At 47.5% G+C, this 27,053-nt stretch overlaps 2 protein-coding genes across 2 annotated transcripts in view; one reads left to right on the forward strand and one right to left on the reverse strand.

The window, feature by feature from the left end:
- Positions 1-239: 239 nt before the first annotated feature.
- Abcg8 (ATP binding cassette subfamily G member 8) lies at positions 240-19,092 on the forward strand. Its single transcript, XM_026385749.2, has 13 exons — positions 240-316; positions 6,160-6,261; positions 8,193-8,349; positions 11,308-11,546; positions 12,053-12,185; positions 12,284-12,553; positions 14,889-15,051; positions 15,136-15,219; positions 16,174-16,373; positions 16,839-16,915; positions 17,466-17,733; positions 18,670-18,797; positions 18,885-19,092. Exons 1-13 carry the CDS (start codon positions 254-256, stop codon positions 19,020-19,022), a joined length of 2,022 nt encoding a protein of 673 aa, XP_026241534.1. The 5' UTR covers positions 240-253; the 3' UTR covers positions 19,023-19,092.
- Positions 19,093-25,532: 6,440 nt separating this feature from the next.
- Positions 25,533-27,053, reverse strand: part of Lrpprc (leucine rich pentatricopeptide repeat containing) — a 108,180-nt gene continuing 106,659 nt past the window's right edge. The window contains exon 38 of the mRNA XM_026385701.2: positions 25,533-27,011. Coding sequence (XP_026241486.2) covers positions 26,955-27,011 — 57 coding nt within the window. The 3' untranslated portion in view covers positions 25,533-26,954. The remainder of the gene's footprint in view (positions 27,012-27,053) is intronic.

Here is a 27,053-nt window from a genome sequence, read left to right on the forward strand (position 1 = left end):
GCAGCAGGACAGGAACTTGGCGACGGATGCCATTATCTGATGTACCTTTAGCCACAGCGTTCTTATCTTGACAGTGGGCAGAACACACCGTGTTGGTGGGAGGGTTTTCCAGAGGAACGCTGGGAGAGAGACTGGCCCAGAGGAGGACCGAGTGGCCCTGCTCTAGGAAACAAAGACAGAAAGCTCTGGCCCAGCAGGCAGCGGCCAAGACCCAAAGGAGTTGCACTGAAGGGGCACAGACCTCGCGGGCCCCATGGCTGAGAAGGCCACAGAGGAGACAGGGCTGTGGAAAGAGGCCTCTCCCCAGGATGCCTCGGTGAGTGACCGGCATCACCTCTGTCGGTGGGAGGGGAGGAACTGGACCTTTCTTTGCTCCTTCAGGAGCTTGGAACAAGCCGAATGAGAATGTAGCAGCAGGACTCTGTTTCTGGATGTCAGAGGGTGGTGGGGAGCAGATCTGTAGGCCTGGAGGCCTCTGAGATCACTTCTGGCCCTAAGGCATGCTCCTAGAGGAAAATGAGGTCCTTATGTGGGACTTGGGCTGATTTCGCCTTTTCCAAAATCAAGACTCCACTGCAGAAATGTGCTCATACATACCAGGAACTCTCCGGGTGTCTGCTTTGTTCACGCAGCTGTCAGGTCAAGAATCTCAATGGCAATAAAGTGACAGATGACAGGTGACTTTTGTGGGAACATCAGGTTTATGCTCAAATCATGCAGGCAAATGTAAGATCTGGGAATGAATTGGAAGGACCAGACATCGTCCAAGGGACCTTCCTCTCTCCTTTTAACAGAGAAATGTTTACTTGGTAAATGGCCTTTGAGTGGAGAGAGTAGGCGGGATTTGTAGCAGGAGGCTACATTGGAAGAAAGAAGGGAAGCTGGTCCCACCTCTGCTTGACCCTGCCCCACATTTCTGTCAGTCCGGGTGCCCAGAGGAGGACTGAGGTGGCCCCGCTCTCAGAAACAGAAAGCTCTGGCCCAGCACCCAGCAGCTAAGACCCAAAGGATTTGCATTGAAGGGGCAGGAAGCCACGGGCACCTGGACTGCCCAGCCAAGCCGACGGAGCCCACTTTTCCTACCAGTTTTTCAACCACAGCATTGACCAGTTCTGCTCTCTGAGTTCCTTTGGGGCCAGCCCCTGTGGGGAAATGACCCCTACCAGCCAGGGCAGCAATAGTTACCTCCTGAACAGGACATAAATTCAGGGGTGGTTTTAAGGATATCTTCTACCCTAAAGGTCACCACCACAGATTGAGAGGCAGAACTCCACATGCAAAAAAAATGCATACAGGCCCTTCCGCTGACAATTTCCTTTTCTTCAATTCTGTTACTCTAGGTACCATGCCAAGGTCTGCCCCGCCCACCCCTCCTTTTTTTTGTGTGTGTGTGTGTGTGTGTGCAGTGCAGGGGATAGAATCCAGGGGCTCCAGCATGCCGGTAAAATGCTGCATCACTGAGCTATAACCCCAACCCCTACCCCTAACATTTGTGGGGCCTGGAACAAAAGGATGGGGACCACATATTCTATGTCTAGGAAAAGCTATCAGTCAAGCCGGGCACAGAGTCGCACACCTGTAATCCCAGCAGCTTTGGAGGCTGAGGCAGGAGAATGGCAAACTCAAGGCTAGCCTCAGCAATTTAGAGAGGACCTAAGCAACTTAACAAGACCCTGTGTCAAATTAGAATATAAAAAGGGCTGGGGGCGGGGCTGGGATTGTGGCTCAGCTGTAGAGCACTCGCCTAGCATGGACAGGGCCTGGGTTCGATCCTCAATACCACATAAAAAATAAAGGTATCGTGTTGTGTCCATCTACACCTAAAAAAAATAGATTAAAAAAATACTTAAAAAAGGGGGGGCTGGGGATGTGGCTTAGTTGTTAAGCATCCCTGGGTTCAATCCCTGGCTTAAAAAAAAAAAAAAAAAGCTATCCATCAAGCTAAGTACTATTAAATAAAATAGTTTGATCCCCTTACTTTGACATACCTTCCTTACAACCTGAAAGGTCAGGGTGTTACCAAAAGTTTGGTGCTTGTCTCCAGTGCCAATCCAATAACAAGGACACATTTTGACAAAAAGGAAAAAAAGAAGGTTTATTGCTAGCAAAGGAGAAACACAGGGGACTCCTGTCACAGAAGCTGTGATTCTGCCCATCAGCAGAAACAGGGGGCTTTTAAAGAGAGAGTCAAAAGCTACATCCCACATGTTCTCTGTTGGAGAACAGACAGTCATTTCTGAGATCTTCTGGTGCCATCCCCAAAGTCTGGATTACTTCCTTCCTATGGGGGTGTGTACTCAGGGAAAGAAAACTCTGCTTACGTGGGGAAGAAAGGTAATCTTGTTTCCCCTGAGATTAGGGAGGAGCAGGGAGAGAGGAAGAGAAAGAAACATGTCCATTTTAAAGATCAGATGCAGTGGCAGAGAAGCAAGGGCTACATTCAAAGCACAAAGTGGGCCACTGTTACAAGGGTTTCTCAGAGGAGCGGCTAGGATGTGGTGGCATAGGGAGCTGGCTTTTAGCCCAAGCCACGATCTGTCTTCTTCTCTGCCCACCCCTAGCTCCATCCCACTCTATCACCAACTCCTCCAGCCCTGTGATCACCCCAGCCTCACATTCCATCCATGTCCCCCACAGACAGATGTCCCTCTGGCTTGGGGGGATCACTTGGTGCTACTGTCATTGTTCCTGAAGAAGGACCTCGGAACCAGTGAATGCAGGCCCTGGGGATGGGACTGAGGCAGGTTGCACAGGGACATCTGGTGTCAAGTACCTGGAATGACAGGTGCCCATGGCACACCCAGTCCCCACGTCAGGAGCAAGAGCAGGGCCAGGGAAGGACAAGAGAGGCCTGGGCTCCAGGCACAGCTGTGCGAGATCTGGTCTTAATGTTTCAATAAAGGCCTAGGACTGTCCCCGCAGCCAGGAACAAACCCTGCATGTCCCCATCAGCCACAAGTAAGCCCTCACTCAGCGTGTCACCCCTGCAGACGCCACTCCTGAACCAGAACTGTGCTCCGCGCTGAGCTTCCTTCCTGTCTCTGCTTCTGACTCAGGAATTTGATCAGAATTTGATACAAGGAGAAATTACAATGTAGCCCAGCAGGTGCTGAGCTGGTTACCTACAAATAAACCTGCTTTTGCTTTTTTGGGTGTCACCTGTCAGAAATTCAAGTGATGTTCTGACAGTCGTACTGATTAAGATGTCAGCTGAATAGATATTTAAGTATTTGAAAAATACAGAGAGTTTGTCAAAACCTCAGGAATAGTCTAACAAATCCTTCCTGGGAGCCAAGGAAAATATTTTAAAAGAGAACAGAAGACATCTTCAACCCAGGCGCCAATTTTCTTCCAAAAGCAGAGCTGCCTACGTGGCTCCGGGCAGGCACAGTCCCTCCATGACCTCAGGGCTGGGGGCCACTGGCACCTTTGACTTCATCTGTCCTCCCTCTTGCTTCCTCTTTCCCTGGGCCCCAGGGCCCTCTCCTCAAATCATAGCATGCTGGACTTGAGGTCACCTCCCACCCATTGCTCCAGACTCCAAAAGTCTGGCTTTGTGTCATCAGCAGCTCCTCTGTCCCTAAATCCAACCTGGGGAGCTTTGGGCCTGCAGAAGCAATTTCTGAGTTAATTTATATCTGATGCCAATTAACTAATAACCCTCCTGTTTGAAAAAAAAAAGATAATAGGGTGCACATTAGCCCAGATGAGTCCTTCAGCAGTTGATACATGTTCTGATAGTTAACACAAGAAACTGGAGCAACTGGGCAGGGTGGTGACAGTGGGAGTGGCCAGAGAAGGCAAGCACAGAGTCAATTGGCCAGGAGTCCAGCTGTTTCCTGAACCTCCTTTCTTCTTTCCTCCCACTCCCCTCACCCCTACATATGTGTGTGTGTATTTTTTTGTGGGGGGAGGCACTGGGGATTGAACCCCGGGTGTGCTTTACCACTGAGCTATATCCCCAGAACTTTTCACTTTTTATTTTGAGACAGTATCTTCCTTAATTTGCTAAGGATTTCACTAAATTGCTGAGGCTGGCCTTCAACTTGTGATCCTCCTGTCTCAGCCCCCAGAGGAGCTGGGATCATAGGCTTATGCCACAGCACTCCCCCTCCCTCCTGCTTTGAAGCATGGGCTGCAGGGGGGGAAGGTGGGGGTTCTACTCCTAGCCTTGGTCTCTCCATTTGAAAACATATTGTGAAATATTTCAAACATCCGTTTACTCAGGGAACTCCTACTCACCCACCGCTGATTTCCAAGCTAAACCCCACTCCATTACCCTTCTCCCCTATATCTGTCCTGGTTCCTCAAATATAACCCCTCTCCTGAGTGAGGTGTCTTATATTTCCCATGTTTTTACTGGGTAATTTTTTGTGCGTGGGGGGGGTACCAGGGATTGAACTCAGGGCACTCAACTACCGAGCCACATCCCCAGCTCTATTTTATATTTTAGTTAGAGACAGGGTCTCACTGAGTTGCTTAGCACCTCAATTTTCCTGAGGCTGGCTTTGAACTTGCCCTCTCCTGCTTCAACCTTCTGAGTTGCTGCGATCACAGGTATGTGCCACTGTGCCCAGCTTTACTGGGTGATTTTTTAAAAAATATTTTTTAGTTGTCGATGGATCTTTTATTTGTTTGTTTATATTCGGTGTTGGAGGAGGAATCCAGGGCCTCACATATGCCCAAGCAAGTGCTCTACCGCTGAGCCACAACTCCAGCCCTTTACAGGGTAATTTTGATCATAGTTCAACCCTTAAGCCATGTAAGTAGCTTTGGTCCGCTGTTTTAATACTCTCATGGGACTCTGAGGGCTGCTCATAGGACACCTGCCACCTGTACTAATCCCCCCACTTCCATTGGTCTGGAGTGTCCTTTTCCAGGACCTCCTACCTCCACTAGAGTAATTTGACAAAGTCATTGTCATATTTTTTGGGCCTGAGGCACGTGTGGATGTTGTGTTCGAGGTGAAGACGCACCTAGACCAGAAACTTGAGGTCAGCCTGCCTCTAGGTCTGACCGTCTTTCTCCATCCTAACACTTGACTTACTAAGCTTACTAAAATCTAAGCTTCTCAGAGATGCTCTTTTCACTGTCACTTCCCAAGTTCCAAGCCTGAAGTGGATTGGGGACTCCCAGGTGAGGATCTATCGTGTGTTTTGTTGAAGGAACGTGTCAGTGAGAGAAGGGCAGCTCTGAGGGCCAAAGCTCGCGGGAGCTTGTTAATGAGTCCACACTTAATCCTGCTCCAGTGAAGCAGAAGGAGAGCGCAGGGCACTAGGAGATGCCCCGCCAGACCCAGGGTTCCCCAGCTCCCAGCTCAGGTCGTGCTACTCGGCTGTCTCCAGTTGGGAGTCTGGGCGTCATTCATCAGGCGCTGCATGGATTTGAGCCCACATAGGCCTGAAGTTGAGGTTCTGTTAGACCAGGACGCAAGAAAAGGCCACTGACTCCAATTAAAATCAAATTAAAGCAAGCTTATTATTTCGACGGGCCGGGCTGCCTCTCCCTCCCAAAACGGCGGGAACAAGACAGCAGCCCCAGCTTTCCTGCAGCCCAGCTTTATAGCCCAGAAAGTTACACAAAAGGGGTGTTACAGATAACAGAACTCTGACGAGCATAAACTGATGGTAGTTTACATTTTTTGCTGGCCCCAACATCAGAATTTATGAGGACCATTAGAGCCTCAGAGAGGGTCGTTGTCTGGCCAGGGAAGGCCAAGATTTGTGAGGCGTCACTAAAGTTTCAGAGAGGGCTGCTATCTGGTCAGAGAGCCAGGCATGGGTGAGTTCAAGGCACGGGCAGGCATTCCAAGCAGGTTCAGAATTTGCAGTAATTTATAGTAAAGCCGAAATTATCTTTTCATGGCTTTGTGGCAAGATGGCTCCCAATTTTAAGAAAAGATCAGGTTGGGTCTATCAGTTCTTTGGTGGTAAAGGCCATCCTGGGAGAACCCCAAGCTCCTCCTGAAGGAAGAAGATGTGCAAGACTTCATCAAGACTCCTGTTCTCTGGGGTTCCACCTGCACAAACCCATCTCCTGCCAATGTGGACCCTCAACCTCATTGACAGCCGCTGCTGTCACCTCTCAGGTCACCTTCTGTCTTCTCCTACATCCTCTGCAGTCTCTGAAGGAGTCCCTCCCCTTCATGTCTCCCAGCAGGGCCTCCAGGACAGCTTGTTCTCCTCTGAAAGTGACAATAGCCTGTACTTTACCTACAGTGGCCAGTCCAACACCCTGGAAGTCAGAGACCTCACCTACCAGGTATGGGCACAGTGTGCCTGGGTTGGAGGGAGGAGGAGTGACAGGGAAGCCACAGAATTCCCCAAGTGGAAGGGAAGGGTGAGCCGGTCCTGCAGGCTCTCTTCTCCCAAGGACAGAGTCCAGTCTATGCTGATGCCTCACCTGTGGGGTGTGAGCACCAGGGAGACTTCTCATTCATCACCTACACATGGAACTGGAAATGAGGGGCATGAAGAAGGTTGGAGCCTGTTGTAAAAAAAAAAAAAAAAAAAAAAAAAGTATATGCATGGGGGCGGGGGGAGGGCTGGGATTGTGGTAGAGCGCTTGCCTAGCATGTGTGAGGCCCTGAGTTTGATCCTTAGCACTACATAAAAATAAATAAAAATTAAGGCATTGTGTCCATCCTTAGAATATATATATATATTTTAAAAAATGCATCTGGGGCTCTATACCACTGGGCCGCACTCCAGCCCTTCTTATTATTTACTTAGAGACAGAGTCTCAATAAGTTACCCAGATTGGCCTCAAATTTACCAATCCTTCTGCCTCAGCCTCCTGAGTATCTGGGATTACAGGCATACATCACCATGCCTGGCTCTGGATGGCTCTCTCTCTCACTCCCTCTCTCTCATTAAATTGTGTGTGTGTGTGTGTGTGTGTGTGTGTGTGTGTGTGTGTATCTTACTTTACCACAGAGCTACATCTCAGTCCTTTTTATTTTTAATTTTTTATATTTCGAGATAGGGTTTCACTAAGTTGCTGAGGGTATTGCTAATTAGTGATCCTCTTGTCTCAGCTTCCTGAATTGCTGGGATTACAGGCATAAGCCACCATGTCTGGCTGCAAGTCTTTTTTAACTTTAAATTTTGAAATAAATTTAGACTTTTGAAAAAGTTACAAAAATAATTTGGCATTCCCATGTTCCTTTTGTCCAGCTTCTCTAATGTTAAACTCTTGCATATGTCAGTGTAATTATCAAAACTAAGAAATTCAGCTGGGTGCAGTGGCACACGTCTGTAATCCTGTGACTCAGGAAGCGGAGGTAGGAGGATCATAAGTTCCAGGCAAGCCCCAGCAAATTCGGGAGGCAAGATGCTGTCTCAAAAAATTAAAAAGTTTGGGGATGTAGTTCAGTGATAGAGTTCAATCCCCATTACCAGAAAATTAAAAATTTAAAAACAAGAAATTCACAATGTGCAATGCTATTTAGTATATTATATATTTATTCAGATTTCATCTATCTATCTATCATCCCTATATATCTATTTATGTATACTTTTTGGTAAAATATACGGTCCCAAGAGCTAATAAAATAACCAGAATAACCAGAATGCAAAGAGGTTCTAAGGAATGTCTTGGTCAGAATCAAGGGCCCCTTTTCCCCCACTTCCCCAGGACAGACCACATGTTTCCCAGATGGAACATGGTGAATCTCAGAGATGGGAGTCTGGCTTCTTGTGAGCATGAATTGAGACAAGTTAATGAACCACACCATAACCTTTCTCTGCTCTGCCACTTATTAACTGTGTTACCTTGAGCAAGTTACTTAACTGCTCTGAGACTCATCTGTAAAACAGAGATTATTATAGAACATATGCTATAGGTTTTCAATGAAGATTGAAATAAATCATGGATATAAAATGGTTAACAAATGTCCTGAACACAGTATCATTTTGTTGTTGTTGTTGTTCTGTTCTGCTATTGCACATGCTTTCCTGTCTCCTTATCCTTGGACTTGGAAGTAGCTGTTTGGGTTCTCAGTATGGTGGGTTCTGCCTCTATTTTTGGCAGACCCTGGGTCAGGGGGTACCTCAGGTCTGTTGTGTATCAGCAGGGGGGAAGGGGGTGCCCTGGGAACAGGGGCAAAAGAAGGGACAGGGGAGCTGAACAGAGTCTACTGAAGCCCTCTAAGCTATTTGGCTTTTTGAGGAACCTTCTGATGTCTCCCACAGGTGGACATGGCCTCCCAGGTGCCTTGGTTCAAGCAGTTGGCTCAGTTCAAAATACCTTGGTTGTCTCACGGCAGCCAAGACTCCCGTGAGCTGGGCATCCAGAACCTGAGCTTCAAAGTCAGAAGTGGGCAGATGCTGGCCATCATAGGGAGCTCAGGTACCACGGAAAGCAAACTGTTGGGCAGTGGTTTCTCTCTCCTGGGACGCAGAATGGACCTTCAGACAGAGAGATGCTTCTCATAAAACCCTTTGCTAGTACCTCCTCTTATTAGCTCTTATTAGATGGTTGCTACTACTATGAATGACGAATGTGCCTCTGGTCTACCTGGAGCTGCAGCCATAGCGTCAGTCTTTAGTTAGCACCTGCATTGAAAGAGGATGATCAGGAAGCTTCAGAACATCAAGTTCTCTTCAGAGACTCCTCCAGCCACAGGACACTCGCTCGGGTCATTAACCCCATAGTCCGACTCAGGTCATGGTCAGACCATGACTAGGCAGAGTCCTGCCAAACTCTCCCCCTCCAAAGTCATAGCCAACTGCAACCTTTTGCAGAGAACTGGACTCTTGGATGGCTTCAAATAGACACCTCTCAAGGCTAAATTAGTAAATTATATATTTTATATTATAGAGCATCAGAGCGGCAAGGGGACTTGGACTCTCCTCCTTACCAGCTTTGAAGCATTTTGAGAGAAAGATTTTCAAATTATCTAGTATTCAATACTTCTAGGGTACTTTCTCTCTCTCTCTCTCTCTCTCTCTCTCTCTCTCTCTCTCTCTCTCTCTCACACACACACACACACACACACACACACACACACCCATTTCCCTTAATTTGATTGATGTGGACACTAAATCCAAAGGACACACAAACTAGAACTTAAACTTGGTCCCCTGATTCTCAGATCCAGGTGTTTCTTCCAGGGACACCTTACACAGTATAGAGAGAACACTTTATACCTTTTAATTAATCATTTCCAGAGGTAGAGATTACTCAACGTTTTGAACATCTACCCCAAACTTTTACACTTCTCTGATAGAGAAGTTCTGTTTATTGTCTAACCAAAGATCAAATGAGTTACTATGTGCAAATGTACTTTGTAACTAAAACAACATGCACAATCATTAAGCCCCTCCTCCTCTGGCTCTGTCCCTACAATTCAGACCTAACCAAGAAAAAAAGCACTATTTTGATTTTTAACTTCCGATAGTTTTTCTTGTTGTTATCTGCTTTTTCTTCTTAAACTGAGCATGTAGGGGGCTCTCAGGCCCTTCTGTGGAATCATCCTGGTGAATACATGGCACATACGACTCTAGCTCAGAGTCTACCTGATTTGTGATTGAGAAAAGGGAAGTTCAGAGAGGCGGAGCAGGAATTACATTGAGTAATATCTAGGTCTTTTGACTGCAGGTTCAACATTGTTTGGCTTCAGGTTTACTTGGCGGAAATTATTAAAATGATTTCTTAGAAAGGTTTATCCATTGTATTACCTGTGACTTTTAAGATACACGCATACATACAAATGCCGGCCATAATTTTTAAAAAATTATATATCAGCTCCAGGCATTTAGCTTCTATAGAATCAGCAATGCCAAAAGTCTTCCGATTCATAAATTTGCTGGTGGGGAGATGCCAGCCATTTTACAAGGGTCTTGAGGGCCCATGAATGTTTTCTCTGGGTTCAGAGAGGGCCTCCCCAATGTACCAGGCACCCTCCTTTGAAAAAACTGCCTACGCCTCCAACAAAGTTCTGCATAGGAAATGTGGTCGCCCTGTTCTCTTGCTGGGAATCCATGGTCCCTGTCCTCACTGGCAAAGTCCCCTGCTCTCCCAGAGCCAGCAGCTGATGTCTGAGGCTGAGCAGGGAGCAGGACTGAGGCCCCTCTCTTTGCTTCCTCCTCTGGCTATTTTGCTCCACCCAAATTCTCAGGGATCCTGAATGAGGTGCACACAGGGGGTAGGGTGCAGGACCCTTCCACTCAAAGTGCCTGGACAGTAAGCAGGAAGATGACATGGGGAAGCCTCCTAGTTTATAAATTTTTCATTGAGTGTCTTGGGGCTGCCTGCAGACAACCCATGGCACATGGCAAGGAAAACTTGTCACATGTTTTCTATTGCCACTTTCCTTGTTTGAAAACAACTTGGAAAACTTGCTCTCCAGGAGGGATGTACTTAAGGAAACCAAAACCCACCTGGGGCAGACTGGACAGAGCTCTCTCCCAGTTGGGGCTAAACAGCATTCAGTATAAACAGCTGTTAAAGAAAGAGCCACATCAAATGTTTTTGGAAATTAGATCCAACCTGATGCTCACTTCCCTAAACCAATGGTAGTCTTCTTTTCTTTCTTTTTAGTTGTAGATGGACACAATACCTTTATCTTATTTATTTATTTTTATGTGGCACTGAGGATGGAACCCAGGGCCTCACACATGCCAGGCGTGAGCCACAACCCCAGCCCCCAATAGTAGTTTTTTGTCATTCAGATGTGGATGGTGTTAACTTGAGCTCAGGGGTCTTTTTTTTTCTTTTTCTTTTTAGGAGTAAAATACACCACTGATAGAAATAAGAGAGAAGGGTATAGATATATTCAGAAGGGTAGAGATACACTATGCTTTAAAATTATTTCCACCTCTATTACTTTTCCACTTTCTTCCTTATGTTTCAAAATAAGTTCTGATTTTGCATTTTTAAAAGATGCCCTATGAATATTCCAAGTTAGTTCTTCCCACAAAGCCAGCTTCTGACCTAAATGACAATGAATGGTGAAATCTTGCTGGCATGTTTGTCAGCCAGGAGTGGTTCCGCTTCACAGTGCAATTAACCCCAGCCTTGCTTGGGTTGGAAGAGCATTGATTGGCAGTGGAAAGTGACAAACATTCCAGGCATGAGCAGGACTCCAGCCTTCTCCTGTCATGCAGCCCCTGGCTGACCTGGCCAAACCCCTGGGATAAATGTGTCTTGACCTCAAGGGTGCCCCAAGTTGACTGCAGAAAACAGGTCCAACCCAGGTCTAGGAGCAGTGCCACCTTCCCTGGAATTTGGCTACTTCTGTGAGAACAGAGCTGCCAATGGCCCCTGTAGAAGCTCTGTCCTCGGGGATGTCTGGTTGCTTTGCAGGCTGTGGAAGAGTCTCATTGCTGGATGTGATTACCGGCCGTCACCACGGTGGCAAGATGAAGTCAGGCAGTATCTGGATCAACAGGCAGCCCAGCACCCCTCAGGTCGTGAGGAAGTGCGTGGCCCACGTGCGCCAGCATGACCAGCTGCTGCCCAACCTGACGGTCCGAGAGACCCTGGCCTTCGTTGCCCAGATGCGCCTGCCTAGAAGCTTCTCGCAGGCTCAGCGTGACAAAAGGGTAACTAACTGACCCCAGTAGTGACCTCTGGGGTCAGAAAAGACACATATTCTGCCCCTTCCCCACCCTCCTGGGCCTGCCTCGGGACCCAGCCCAGGTGGAGTTTGAGCAGTACAGCTCACCTTCCACCTGCAGGAAAGAGGCCATATGGTCACTCCCCCGCCCCCATCATTCAGTAGTTCTTTAGGACCTCCAGAAGCCATCTCAGCCCCAGTGAGTCCCCTTCACACTCATCCAACGGATGATTTGTGTATGTTTTCTGGTCCTCTGTGGGCAGTCAGCCCAACTGTCAGTCCCTATGTTCCCAACACAGGGCGATGCTCCCTCTGGGTGAGCCTCCGAGGACAGGGGACAGGACGGGGGCAGGGACACAGCAACAGAGAAATGAAGAGCTGCAAATGAAGGGCTCCCTCACTTTAACACCTGGGCGGAGGAGCAAGTGTCTCTACACTTTGGGTCCTAACGGGTGCAGCCCTTGGGGGGCTCAGGCTGCGCTCCGCCTGCAGGTGGAGGACGTGATCGCGGAGCTGCGGCTGCGCCAGTGCGCCAACACCCGCGTGGGCAACGCGTACGTGCGCGGGGTGTCGGGGGGCGAGCGGAGGCGAGTCAGCATCGGGGTGCAGCTGCTGTGGAACCCAGGTAAGGGCCGGGCACGGGGGGGAGGGGGGGCTGAGTCGGCTGCTCGGCCTGGCTCGGGCCAGCGCGGTCACCAGGCTCCTTGCTCTGTCATTGGGAAGGAATCCTCATCCTGGACGAACCCACCTCCGGGCTCGACAGCTTCACCGCCCACAACCTGGTGAAAACCTTGTCCCGTCTGGCCAAGGGCAACAGGCTGGTGCTCATCTCCCTCCACCAGCCTCGCTCGGACATCTTCAAGCTGTTTGACCTGGTCCTCCTGATGACGTCGGGCACCACCATCTACCTCGGAGCCGCCCAGCACATGGTCCAGTATTTCACGGCCATCGGCTACCCCTGTCCCCGCTACAGCAACCCTGCCGACTTCTATGGTGAGGTAGCAATGCCAGTGAATCCTGACCTGGTGCACAGGACCCTCCCCACCCAGACTCTTCATCTCTTATTGAAAAGATGCAAGAAAAAATTCTCAAACATCAGGAAAGGACGAAGGAGTGGGTGGTGGGCAGAGCCAGGTGGAAGATTTTGGTCAGTTTGCCAAGGATCAGATGCTAGAAAGAGGACGTGAAAAAAGGGATCCTCTCACAAATAGCCACCCTTCTGTGCAGGACAGATTGGGATGTACAGAACCTCTGCTGGCCAGAGGGGATAGAATCCAAAGGGTTTGGATGATTTCTACAGTTGTGGTCTTTATTCAGACTCTGTTAAGGAAACAGGCTATTTAAGATCCACAAGCCACCAGGGAATCTTAAGAGTGTGCCCTCATGTCCCCACAGAAGCAGGGAGCCTGCAGGTTAAGTGGGGTGGAGGGGTCCAGGGAAGAGCTAGCTCAGGGCCTCGCTGTTGGCCTTGGCCACTGAACCTCTAGTTTTGAAAATGGCTCTTTCAGCCTCAGACTGCTGTTCTCCGGGGTCCTGAGCACACAATATTACACATTTGTCAAATATGTGATGAGTTTATGTATTCCTGGGGACCAGTGGCTTTTTCAGGTGCCTGACCTGAAAGCACCCCTCAAGAGCACTGAGAACTGGCATGGCTGCTGGACAGGAGGCATAGTTATGCCAGGGTCAGGGGATGCAGCAGCTGTGGCTGGTCTCCGAGGTCACCTGGAGCTTCAGGTTCTTCCCGGGATGGCAAAGTGTAGAAAGGAGTTCACCAATAAGTCTGACCACCTGACGGACCATATCTTCAAAGGCATACACAAAAGGGCCCAGATTGCCAAGCTCCAGAGGGTCTCCTGTTTGGCCTTCACATCCCTGCCAGGCCAAGGTCATCTCCATCTTTGCAGATGGGAAGACTGGAGCAGAAAGAGCTCAGCCCCTTTTCTGCTAGGGCACAGCTGTAAGGTCCAGAACACTGATGTGCCCAGTCCCAGGCCTGGACTCTAGTCCTGCTACCCAGGTTCTCCTCCCAGCATCCTGGCTACCTTCCATCCTTCCCCCAGGAAGACAGGCCACTCTTCCTGGCCCCTACTCCTTGCCTCTGCATTTGTGGCCTTGATGACCTCACACAGAGGTCACCCTCCCTTCCAGTGCTCAGGTGCCATTCTGACTTCCTGCCAGTGTATCATCCTCTAGCCAGCCATCCTCAGATAAGAGGGCAGAGGGCACCTGCCAACCTGGTCACTGGGGGTAATTTGATGTAACCTTGGTCACAGGTTACCGGAAGTTAAATGCCCATAGCAGATTGGAAAACTCTTTTGTATCATGATTTGGGAGAAGTAGGAGTGGGGGCCCTCACCAGTATGGAGTATGGGAGCCACGTAGGGTGGGAGGGTGCCCAGTGTTTTGAGCTATCGCCCTGTGCTAAGGGAACAAACAGATGGTGTTTATAAGGCCCCTCTTAGACGTGGTCCTGTCTCAGATGTGTAATGTACACAGGAGGAGGGAAAAGAGAGAGGTGACAGAGACTTCCAGCCACACGAAGGCTCTGAAGACAGAATGGTAGGGGAGCAAGGGTGTGCTTGGGTCTGGAACCAGGAGGGTGTTGAAGGCCCTGCTATGACGGGTGGGGTTTCCTTTCCTGGCATTGCAGGGGCACTGGAGGTTAAGGCAGAGCACTGTGAGAGGAGGGCGGTGGCATGGGACTGCCAGGCCTGGTTCAGGGCAGCAACCCTTGGGACCTAGAGGTGGCTGTCCTCTTGGCCTCTCTCCAGCTGGTGGGCGGACTCCTTTCCCTGGGGTCAAAGGAGATGACCAAAGGCAGTGCTCTCTGTAGCAAGGGCTGGTCCCTTGCACCCTCCTAGCAAACACGTTCCTCCCTTGGGCAAGCTGCTTGGGAAGCCAAATGATTGATTAACAGGGAGAGAGTGACCTTCCAGGAGCCTGAGTACCCAGCTAGCTCATGACCAGCCCTCCTTCTCCCAGTGGGCTCAGGCATACCTTGAAGGCTGAGCCCTCATTACCAGTTTCCTGGCAGCTGGATTGGGAGCCAGGGCATAACTGTGGTGCAGACTTTGGCTCCTGGGATGTCCCCAGAATGAGCCTGGGTGGTGGGACTGGGGCCAGTGCCGCTGTTGTTGACCACTTCCTGGTCCATGTGTTTCCCCGGAGGCCTTTGCAAAGGTGGTTAGGCCTTGCAGGAGGAGAGACCAGCCATGGGGATCTTTCTGACTTCCTCTGCTCTGACCATCACTTTGTGGTTCCCACTCAGATAGTGGAGAACTTGTCTTGGAGCCTCTATCCATGGCCCTGTGTCCTCTGCTTACAGTGGACTTGACCAGCATCAACAGATGCAGCAGAGAGCAGGAAATGGCCACCCGGGAGAAGGCTCAGTCACTTGCAGCCCTGTTTCTAGAAAAAGTGCGTGGCTTTGATGGCTTCCTGTGGAAAGCAGAGACAAAGGAGCTGGATGTGGGCACCTGTGCAGCCAGGTACAGTGGGCCAGCATCTTGGAGTGGTAAGTTCCCTGTGGCGGGTCCCAGTCCCTGACCCAGCCACATACTGTCTTCCAACAGCCAGACCCTCCTGCAAGACTCTGGCTACCTCTCAATTCCCACTGAGCAGCCTGGGGCAGTGCAGCAGTTTGCTACCCTGATCCGGTAACTCTCTTTCATTTGTCGCCAAAGTCTCTGAGTAGCAAATTAAGCCTTTTCTACCTAATGTGAATTTGGGGCTTCGGGTGGAGCTCAGTGGTAGAGCACTTGCCTAGCACGTACAGAGTCCTGGATTTGATCCCATTCCCGCCCAAGAAAGGGAATTTGAAGGAGGAAGCAAGAGGTAGAACTCTTTGAAAAACAGCCTCCTCAGGCCCAGAACCAGCCCTCGGGCCATGAGAGACATCTGTTAAAATTCCTTCAAAAAAATTAAAATTTGTTAAACAAAATTAAAATAATCTTACTGGCCTGGTAATGCTAGAAATAGCATAGTGGTCATTTGGGGAAAATTCAAACACTACCAGAAAATCTGTACTGGAAATAGAAGAGTCCCTGTCACATCAGCCCAGGCTCACGTACTCTGCATGTGTCATGCTAATCGTTTCCATATACACAAACATTTCAATACACAAGTCAGATCTGCATATTGCTCCGTGGCCAGCTGTTTTTCTCACTTAGCACTTCTGACCCTCACCTCCGTAGCCTCTCTACCATGTTCAACGTAGCCATTCTTCATTTATTTGTCCAGTCCCTACTGATGGTCAGATTATTTTTTTTTTCTGCAACGCTCTCTACAATTAATGCTATGGCAGACTTGCCAACTAAGACTTGCCCATCTATTTTTATGGACCTAATTGATTTTCCCCTCCACAAATTATTTATAAGTAAAATTGTCAGACTGCTAATAAAAGCCACGATCATTTACTTAGTACTTACAATGGGGACATATACTCTCATCATTTTTTCTGATTTAGTCCTCATAGGAACTCTGTAAGGTGGGTGTCACTATCCCCATTTTACAGATGACAAAAAATGAGGCTTCCAGAGGTTATAGAACATTCCCAAGGTCACCCCACAACTATGTTTTCCCCTTGATACCATTTCTTTTGTTTTCTTAAGTCGTCAGATTTCCAATGACTTCCGCGACCTGCCGACCCTCTTCATTCATGGGGTGGAGGCCTGTCTGATGTCCCTAATTATAGGGTTCCTCTACTACGGCCATGGGGACATCAAGCTCTCCTTTATGGACACGGCAGCCCTCTTGTTCATGATCGGAGCACTCATCCCTTTCAACGTCATTCTGGATGTCATCTCTAAATGTGAGTGTCACCTGCTGTCCTGAGCAGACCAGGAAGCAGGCAGACATGGGCATCAGCCACTCTCTGAGCTAGTCCAAGACTGAACTCTGTGCTCTTCCGAGCTCCTGGAGACAACGGGCTTTGCAGAATAATCGCATCATGATTGTGGAATAAAAGAGAATTGCTTTAAAAGTATGCAAATTAATATGAGTGTGCAAACGAAAGCAAACTACCAGTGTCTTAGCCGTGGCGATCCTAACAGGATTTATACTTGAGAGTGGCTTGCAAGCCACAGAACCACAACCCCTAAAGAGCCTCCCCAAACCCGTGAATCAGGGCGGCTTTACTGTGTCTGTTTTTTAAAAACAAACAAACAGAAAAGGTAGGAGCTACAACTACTTTTAGTGGTATTAACAGAGATGCAAAATCACACACACTGTCGGTTGCCTTCACCATTTCAATCTTTTCTTCCCTGCCCCCCTTTAGGTCACTCAGAGAGGGCAATGCTGTACCATGAACTGGACGACGGACTGTACACAGCTGGTCCATATTTCTTTGCCAAGGTAACTGCAGGGGGAGGGAACAGCGTGCACTGTGCAGTCATTGCTGGGAGGTTTTGCTGAGCCCAGGAGGGTGTGTTGTCTATGATGGTAGATACCACATCCCCCATGTGAATTTCAGAGCCGTGCGTGTGTGTGTGTGTGTGTGTGTGTTTGGTAGTACTGGGAATTGAACTCAGGGACACTCTTGAACTTGTGATCCTCCTGCCTCAGCCTCCTGAGCTGCTGGGATTACAGGCATGAACCTCCAAGTCCCATGACTTGATAATTTTTAAATATTCACTAGAAGGTCAGGATCAGGAATAAGACTTTTCTGGTCAGCATGAACCCTAAAAGGGAAGAAGTGGGAAACACCTAGCACGTTTGAGCTCTCCAGAACCTCAGATTAGGTCACGGAGGTGTTTCCAGGAAGAGGAGGTTCAGAGAGATTATGTGACTCTACCAAGGCCACACAGCTGCTAGATCTGGGAAGGGAAGGATGGGGGACTTGAAACCAGGTCTTAGGAGAACAGAGGCATTGTCCCCATGTCCTTGCAAGGGCTGTCCTTTGCAGGTCCTGGGGGAGCTACCAGAGCACTGTGCCTACGTCATCATCTATGGGATGCCCATCTACTGGCTGGCCAACCTGCGGCCCGGCCTGGAGCGCTTCCTGCTGTACTTCCTGCTGGTGTGGCTGGTGGTCTTCTGCTGCAGGGCCATGGCCCTGGCCGCTGCTGCCATGCTGCCTACTTTTCACATGTCCTCCTTCTTCTGCAACGCTCTCTACAACTCCTTCTACCTCACCGGGGGCTTCATGATCAACCTGGACAACCTGTGGATAGGTGAGGCCTGCTCCCCGTGCCTGGTCCAGCACCCGCAGGCCCCGTGTGGCCTGCCTTCATGTGGAGATGGAAAACCATCGCTCAGGTCCCACCGAGGCTGGCCCTCTGGAAGCAGATGCCTTTGCCAGCAGCCTGCAGGCCATGAGAATGATTAGAGGACACAGGAGACACTTCCTCATAGCCCCCAGCAGACATCCAGAAGTCACCCCAGTCCCCTCCCTCTCCACATTTGCAGTGAGCCAGCTCACATCCACCCTCCTAAATCTTTCTGAAATGTCCCCTTGGCTCTCTCCCCAGCCCTAGCCCCCATCATTGGACCCTGGGTCACTGCAACAGTCCAGTCTCTGTGACGTGGGTCCTTCTCAGTGCTCACCCATGTAGAGGGCTTTCTAGGGGACACATTCACGACCCTACTTTCCTTAAAGCGTCGCAGGCTACTGGCTCCCAGCTACCTCTCCAGCTCTTGACAGCACACGCACCCTCCCACCTCTGAACCTGTCCTGCCCCTGAGTGGGGGCCATCCCTACCTTCCGTGGTCTCCTGAAGCCCAGTAGGGATCAGTGTCCTCCCTCCCATAGCGTGACACTCCACAGGGTCAGAGCCACGCAGCCATCTCTACTGTAGAGGTGCCAAGTGCTCTGTGAACTGAGTATGTACAGGACACCTCGTTCAGTGACTCTCTAGAATTGTTATGAACCCAACCCATGGGTGACCCTGCAGCCTCTCAGGACCCTCAGCCCCCATCCAGGTTCCCCACTGCCTCCTGCCCCTTGGCCTTCATGTCCCCTCTCACCTCCTTGCTCCTCAGAGTGTTGACTTCCCCTGGGCCAGACCCGGCCCAGCCCTGCCTTAGACAGGAACACGGTGCAGAGAGCAGGTGGCACCTGGAACAGGGGGCTGGGACCGTGTGAATAACCTGGCTCTTGCTGTTCTCAGCACCCTCGTGGATCGCCAAGGTGTCCTTCCTCCGGTGGTGTTTCGCAGGGCTGATGCAGGTTCAGTTTAATGGATTCCCTTATACCGCACAGATAGGCAACGTCACCTTCTCGGTCCCAGGAGAGACGGTAAGTGACAAAGGCCGTGGATTCTAAATGAACGGACAACCAACTAGACATCTTCTTAATGAGCTTCCCGAATGTCTGTGTGTCCAGATCGTCAGTGCCATGGACCTGAACTCACACCCGCTCTACGCCATCTACCTCATCCTCGTCGGCATCAGCGGGGGCTTCCTGTTCCTGTACTACCTTTCCTTAAGGTTCATCAAACAGAAGTCAAGCCAAGACTGGTGATTCATAGCGGGGCACAGGGTGCACACCTGTAATCCCAGCGACAAGGGAGTCTTCAGCTGGAGATGAAAGGTTTGAGGCCAGCCTTAACAATTTAGCAAGATGCCCAGCAACTGAGTAAGATCCTGGCTCAAAATTAAAAAAAAAAAAAAAAAAAAAAAAAAAAAAGGAAAAGAAAAAGGAACAGAGATGCAGCTCAGTGGTAAAATGCCCCTGAGTTCAATTCCCAGTACCAACCCCCACCCTGAAAAAATTGGTAATTCATACCTAGAAGCCTGCCTGCTGATGGGAAATCTTTGACAACACTCCCTCCAAAGGAGCCCCTTCCCAGCTAATAATGATGGACATGCTCAGCTACATCCAGCCCATGGCTGCAGTGGCACAGGTCAGCCACAGGATGGCAGTAGAATAAAGACAGTTGAAAGGAATTTCTGATCACTGGCCAGAGTTTGTGATAGTTGGGAGCGAGAAAACCAGGAGTTGGTGGCACCCACAATGTTGCTAATTTATTTCTTTTGGATAAGTCTTTACATAGACAACTCACTTTGGATTGAGAGCAAATTAGGCAAGAATTGGGTAGCTGGGCTATGCAGGAATTGCTAGAACCCAAAGGGTACAGTAACATAATATTTTGCAAAATGTCTTGGTGCATCTTCCAGTGTCTCCATAGCTCTATGTTCAGTAACTCTCAATATGGGAAGTGAGCTAGAACTTTCCATAGAAATGCCATTTCTTTCTGTGTGGAGTCATGGACTCCAAAGCCAAAATGAACAATTGAAGATGTATTGAGCATCTACTCGGTAGCAGAGGTATGGTACAAAATGCTTTATGTTGATGCCACCATTCACTCTCAGAACAACTCTCTGAGGTAAGTGGTATCCCATTTTATAGGTGAGGACATTGAGATACAGACACCCTCAGTTTGCCAGGGTTACATAACTTTAATGCAGCAGAGGCCTGTGGGAGTCAGAAAAGCCTTTGAGGCTTTTAAGAGTTAGCAGAAGGTGAGGCCGGAGCCACTGTAAGGCTTGGAAGTCCGGGAAACTTCCAGAAGAGGTTAACAGAGATTGTATCGGCTCAGCGGTGCCTCAGACTTACATCTCGCCGGTCTTGGCTCATCTCAGGAGCATCCTTGAACCTTTCACAGTGACCAGACCCAGGTCATATGTTGCATGCCTGAGTACTGAGGACTGTCTGGTCCAAAACAGGTACACAGGAGTGATTGTTCCCGATGGAAAAGTGATTGGAACCAAAATAAACAGTAAGGTGAGTGTTTGGGAGGCAAAGAGCAAATGTCCACAGATGCCCTAGGTTCTTGCTACTTCAAGTGTGGTCCATGGCACCTCCTGGGAGCTGGTTGGACAGGCAGAACCTCAGGCCCCCCAGACACCCTGCGACAGATGCCACATTTTCAGAAGATTGCCTTGGGGATTCGAACGCATATTCAAGTTTGAGAAGCAGTACCTTAACACTGTCGTTTTAGAATCTGCCCCCACACTCAGGGAATTTACACAGTTACACTGCTACCAGCCAACCCCACTCAAAAGTCACTAAATGTTGACAGTGTCCTTGCTTCATGGCAAACGGTGTCCTTCATCCAGATCAAGTTTGAATCCAGAGATGTCTCTTTTGCTCCCTTCAGATGCTGAACAGTCCCTCAACTTGCCTGACCTTGACACTCAATGATTTTAGAGGATCTCTCTCAACTTGGGTTCACCTGATGTGTTTTCATGACTAAATCCAGGCTCTACCTACATTTTGGGCAGGAATGTCACAGAAAGTGGCACGTGGTTTCCATTTGTCCCACCTTGATAGTGCGCACTTGGATCACTTGATTGAAGGGGTGTTTGCCAGGTTTCTCCACAGTCAAGCGACTATTTTCTCTCCTTTTGGAATTAGTAACCGTTTTGTAGGGAGATACTAGAAAGCTGTGTAAATTGCCTGTTCTGCAACAACTTTCCATTTATTTATTTATATTGCTACTCATGTAGACTTGTGGTTTTCTATTTTATTCAATGAATTGTGACACTTTACCATCACTAATTTTTTTTTTTTTTTTTGTACTGGGGATTGACCAGAGGCACTTAACTGCTGACCCACATCCCCAGCCCTTTTTTGTATTTTATTTTGAAACAGGGTTTCACTAAGTTGCTTAGGGCCTTCCTAAGTTGCTGAGGCTGGTTTTGAACTTTCGATCCTCCTGCCTCAGCCTCCTGAGCCCCTGGAATTACAGCGTGTACCACTGCGCCCAGCTACTATCACTAATTTGGATGCTCTAATTGTCCCTGATTTGACTAGTAAAAGCCCCTTCAAGTTGGCTTCAGCATCCTTCTGACATGTCCCCGTCATTCTCTGACAACTTTGTGACACCAGAGAGTGTTTCAGGCTCATCTTGTGTTTCCCACCCAAGCCCTGAAATAGAATATTTCCTAAAGAATCTTGATCCTTTTACTGGACAGTGGTAGTTAGAAGCCAAGATCTGAGAAGTCTGCTCACTGCTCTTGGGTATCGATGCTCCCAAGCCTCTCAATGGACATTTAGGGAATCAGTGTGTGCGTGCTCACCTGTACACACAGACTCACTGTGTATATGACTTTATGTCAATCACATCCGGTTCCAGCCCAGCACCAGCCGGTTCCAGTTTCCTCCCTTTTCCTGTTCGTAACACTCTCCTCCAGTTGTGAGGAGGCTGGCTTCCTTCTCATGACTCCATCACTTACTAATCCCCTGTATGTCACCAATCTCCCGTCAACACCTTCCCTTGTGTGGATGTCCTCCTTACCCTGCTGAGGGTGACAGGCTGTCCCTGAATCTGCACAGCTGCCCTCTTCCACCTGCTCTGGCCCACCGAGGTTCCCCTGCTTCTCATTGTGGTCACCTCAGGAGGAAGAGGACGTCAGTAGCTTTATAGTTCCCTGGTGATTCTAGCATGCAGTGAGGGTTGGCAGCTGCTGAGGTATACCATGTTGAATTGCCACTCAGCTTGCAAATGGCTTTAACCACTTGGTGGGCTTTGCTCTGCTGGGATACAGGGGATAACAGCAAAGGGGCAAAGGCAGGAGAAATGCCCAAAACAGTGCCATTTCTTTGGGTTCCTTCTAGAGTTTCTTCCACCGTGGCTGCCCAGGCTGAGGCTTTAACAAAGTCCAGCATTGACTACATCCACCCTGTTCTGATGCCTCGGGTCTGTTTCCTTTGAAACGCACAAGGGCATGTGAGGCCCAGGAAAAGGAAAACCAGGGTTCAGTGAACCCCTTCCTGCTTTGCAAGGGGTAGTATTGACTTATCTGTTATTCTCAAAAGCCTGGGTCCCAGGCTTCCCTGACAAGAGTCAGATGATAAATATTTTAGGCTTTGAGGGTCAGATAGCCTGTGTCATGATTGTATTATTCTGCTGTTACGGTTAGAAAGCAGCCCCAGACAATAGTAAATATGGCTGGTGTGGCTGTGTTCCAATAAAATACTACTTATAAAGACGGCAGCTTGCTGGATTTGGCCTGAGGCTGTGGTTTGCAGACCCTTGATCAAAAGGTAAAGGTTTTGAAATTTGCATTTTAAGCTCTCCAATTTCAAGTTATGCTATTGACAGGGGAATTTTAATTAAACCAAAAATAATTACCTGTGTTGACTCAAATATTTCTTGATGTGATTTTTAAAGAACTGCTCTTGTTCCTGAAAGATTATTTAAGGCATAATCTTGCCCAGGGTTAAGCCAGTGATAAATCTTGCATTTGCTTTTTTTTCCCCCTCTCCTATTTTTCAACTCTTTTTTGATCTCAGATTAAACAGCTCACAGCAATGTCGTCGAAATCTATGTCAAATCCAAGTGTACCAAGACTCAAATTGGTCACTTAGCAGAGGAGCTTGGCACAGCCTCAGGTGCCATTTTCCTCTGGGCAGACTTGCCATGAGGCCCAGAGCATCCAAGGGACTCTGAAGAAGTGAGGGAGGTGCCGGGAAATAGATGGAGCTTTTCCCTGATGACATGTGCTTATTTGGAAAGTACATCCAGTGCTTAATGCCCTCATATTGCAAGTAGGCTCAACTAGATAATTCGAATCTTAAGTCACCAGTCATTTATATTTGATTGGCTCTTCAATTAAAGTGGCCTGGATAGAGGCTGAAGGCAGCTTAGAATGTGTAGGCCTATCCCTGGCACCGCGGGGTGAGCCTGGGTGTGGAGCAGTAGCCTGTGTCTGTGTCACCTGGTCCCTGCCTGAGGCAGTTCGAACAGGGGAGGCAGGCAGGTAGATGGAGCACAGCCCGTTTTCTGCTGGGAGCTGGAAACAGCAGCAGTGTGGTGTTAGCAGCTAATAATTAAAACAATAATGTTAGCAGCAGGTTGAGATTTTTAAACACTAACTCAATAACACTTCTCTGCTTGCTAGGTAACGGTGCTCACATTTATATTTGTCTTTCTGTAAAAAAGTATTCTTGCTTTCCCAAGCTGCTAAAAAGCTTTACTGCTCCTTGCTAACAGGAAGGCTCTATTTCTGTTAATTCCACCATTGCAGAATCCTTGCACTGTGCTTGGGCTCAGAATGAGGTGCTTTGACTTTGGTCACACAGTTGAGAGGCCCCCTCCTCTCAAAAGGAGGGGGGCCAAGATGATTAATCAGCTTATAAAAGGTTTATTTTGGTTGTTTCACATGATTATTTGGCCCTGTTGAAAATGTCAACATGTAGTTGACGAAAGGTGAGATCTGAGTCCTTTGCGGAGACAGGCACGAGGGAAGAAGCCCTGTGATACACACAAACCAGGTCTCCAGAAGCATGTGACTTGGCAAAGAGAAACACGTGGCTTTGGGCACACTGATGTATTCATCAGCGCCAGGCTCTGTGGAAACTGGTAGGTCTGCAGAGCTCATGTTCTGGGAGAGAAAAATAGAACGAAGAGAATTTCAGCAAGTGCATGCCCAGAGGCCAGGTCAGGGAAGAAACTCCTGCAGAGAACTAAGGATGGATCCATCCCAGCAGTCAGCCATTGTCCAAACAAACGTGTGGGGGTAGTAGGAAGTCTGGAGTTGGTTAAACGCTTTCACTTTATGTGGATCTGATATTTCCTTTCTTTATGCAAAAAAGGAAAAGATAAGTGCCTATTTTGGATTTGCTAATGCAGCCATTTCCTTTATTTGTACTAAGGCTGCATAATGTGGGCTTTGTAAAGTCTTTGGGACTGAAAGCAGGATACATTTCTAATGGAAACACTCCTGTGCGTGATTGTACAACAGCAAAGCAATAAATTACCGTGATTTTGTACCCCCTGCTGCTATTAGGTCCACCAGATTTGAGGAATGTGGCTTTCCCTCACAGAAATTCTGCAAATATTGTTTTTTTCAGAAAGACAAATATTAAAACTGTGCTCAAAGACATGAGAAAAAGTGTGCAGAGTACACTCATTCAGACAAGAAATAAATGGAACCAGAAAGAATAATTTGCAATATAAAAAAGCATAATAATTGACTGGAATCGTAAAGTTGACAATTATGCCAGGCACTGAGTATTGGGTTAAATGGAAGAAAACATCCTTACAGTGCAAGATATCCAGAAACTGGGCACACTTGTATTTATGCAATAGACGTTTTTTTATGGAATATTCTTACACTTTAGATTCCAATTTGACTGTTAACTGGATTTTTAACTGAATTTAAATGGCAAGCCTTCAGTTTCTCATAGAAAGTAAATAATTTTTTAATTTTCACACTGGGTCTCACTATTGCCCAGGCTGGTCTCAAACTTGTGGGCTCATGTGATCTTTCCACCTCTGCCTCTGGAGTAGCAGGGACCCATAGGCTTGTGTCACCATGCCTGGCTAGTAAATGTAAAAAGTACCTAGCCATGAAATTTCCTGCTGAGAGTCTGCAAATTCACTTCTTTAAGCCCATTTTCTCACCATGAAAATCAGGCAAGAGGGGCTAGGTGCTCAGTGTCATCCACATAGAGGCCACAAGTCAGTCTGTGCAAAGTCTGAGCATACACAGAGCATGGGATGAAGAACCAGTTCTCAGAGAGTTCACAATCTAGAAGGGGACCTGTGTGATACATGTTCTGCTCAAATGGCCATCAGAGCCCCAGAGAGGGAACAGTTAAAATGCTAGCTAAGGACAAGGGGCTGGAGAAGGCAGCAGAGGTGATCTTGCTAGAGACCCCGGTGGGCATTCCTGAAAAGGCTGAAGGTGCTGAAGACCCTCGGTGTGGAGTGGATCTCCACCATCTATGAAAATGTGAGATGCTCTACACTTTGCACAAGACTATCTCCTAAGTCTTGCCATTTTTGTTTCTCAGAGATCTCAAATGTCTGCAAGCCCTTAAAAGAGACAGGCAGTGACTTTGCTGATTCTGCACAGAGCAACTACAAGCCACTCATCTAGGAAATTCTGGCCATAACAAGTCACCATACAACTTTTAATTTCAAATTTTAAGGCTGAAGTCCTCTGAAATGGTTAAACAGTTATGCAGCTATTGATAACATAAAAATAAAGCAGTTCACAGATAGTTGGAATACCCTTTATTCAAAGCAATTCACATTTAAATTATATTAGTTTCCAATAGTTGAACATATAATTATATACAAAATACTATACTTCCTAAAAATTTACAATGACATGTTTACTTTTCAGAATTAGCTGTTTTCTTATAATTTGAGAGAAAATTGTGCTGCTATAATTGGCCTATTTATTTCAATGTAGCTATGAGATATTTAGAAAGCACTCATAAGACCAGGAGGACATATAATTACTACACTTACATCATATCTGAATTTTACTCACTTCATACAAATGAGATTATAGTTCACATCCCCAAAGACAACTCTGAAGTCCCAAGGTTATGTCTTACTTGGAGACACAGTTTAATGCATATCAGTAACACTTAGCTCAAATACTTTGGGGGTAGCATGACTGCAAAAAGTAACACCTGTTTTAGTGGAGTCATCCTAGGGACAAGTGCTCAGAGTGAGGCTCTGGCCAAATCAAACAATTCCATGTGCAGAGGAAACCCCAGGCTGGGACCTAGCACTGACCAAGACTTCTACTTAGGTCTCACTTATGTTAGTACTGCTAAACTTTCTTGACACTGCCTATCTTAAGTGTTTTTTTTTTTTTTTTTTAAAGTAACTACTCACAATGTAGTTCTCATGTCCTCACAAGGAAGAGACCTGACATGGGGATAAATTTGATTAGACCAAGATTTTACTTTTTCACATTATTTACAGCACATGAGCTAAATAATGAGCCTGGTGAAGGGTTCAGCTTGTACTGACAAAGTCCTGAAACCAAAACAAAAACAAATGCATAGCTCTACTTCATGAAAAATCATGTGCAAGACCCAATATTAGGGGCTTTTATGAATAGAAGCTCATAGAAATCACTGTGGGACATGGCAAGAAAGTATGACAAGTAGCCACCAGGCACTGGCAGACAGAATCCTGACCAAGAACAATCGAGGGTCTCTGCTTCTCACTGAGCAATGGCAAATTCAAGATTTGATGACTCGACTTAACATATAAATAAGCTATTGTTATATACTAGAATTTTAAGCATTAAGAGGCTCACTGAGCATTTTATTCAAATCTTTCAGATAAATACTAATAAACAAGACTTCAATAAAAGAATAATATTTTTATGAAAATAATAAATTTAATAGAGCGGAGTAACTGGAGTCAAATGAGAAAAGATCCCTGAAAAATTATGACTTCATACCCAAGAAGCCTTAAAAGAAAATAGATTTATATTGTACACCGAAAATTAAAAAGGACTAGCAACAAAGTGTACTCAGTTATTGTCAATAAGGTGCTGACCATCATACATTACAATAAAAGATACATAAACAAAGTAATTTTTCATTTATTTATTTTTTCCTGTCAAGTACATCTTAAAAATAACATTTAGACACAGGATCACAAATACACACAAAACAAAGCAGTGACTGTTCATTTCATGAAGGGGTTTCCTTTGATTCCTTTAGCTGCTTTATATAAAATTCAAAGCTTTCCTGTTACGGAGAAAAAAAGGGAGAAGAATTACTGACAAAGTT

The sequence above is a fragment of the Urocitellus parryii genome, chromosome 12 (assembly GCF_045843805.1).
Source record: "Urocitellus parryii isolate mUroPar1 chromosome 12, mUroPar1.hap1, whole genome shotgun sequence".
Taxonomy (NCBI): domain Eukaryota; kingdom Metazoa; phylum Chordata; class Mammalia; order Rodentia; family Sciuridae; genus Urocitellus; species Urocitellus parryii.

Bases quoted from the DNA above. Each gene is read 5' to 3' on its own strand.
- Abcg8 (XM_026385749.2), top strand. From the start codon at position 254: ATGGCTGAGAAGGCCACAGAGGAGACAGGGCTGTGGAAAGAGGCCTCT. The intron at 15,052-15,135 runs GTACAGTGGGCC...GTCTTCCAACAG, and splicing joins GTGGGCACCTGTGCAGCCAG to CCAGACCCTCCTGCAAGACT. The intron at 16,916-17,465 runs GTAACTGCAGGG...TGTCCTTTGCAG, and splicing joins GTCCATATTTCTTTGCCAAG to GTCCTGGGGGAGCTACCAGA.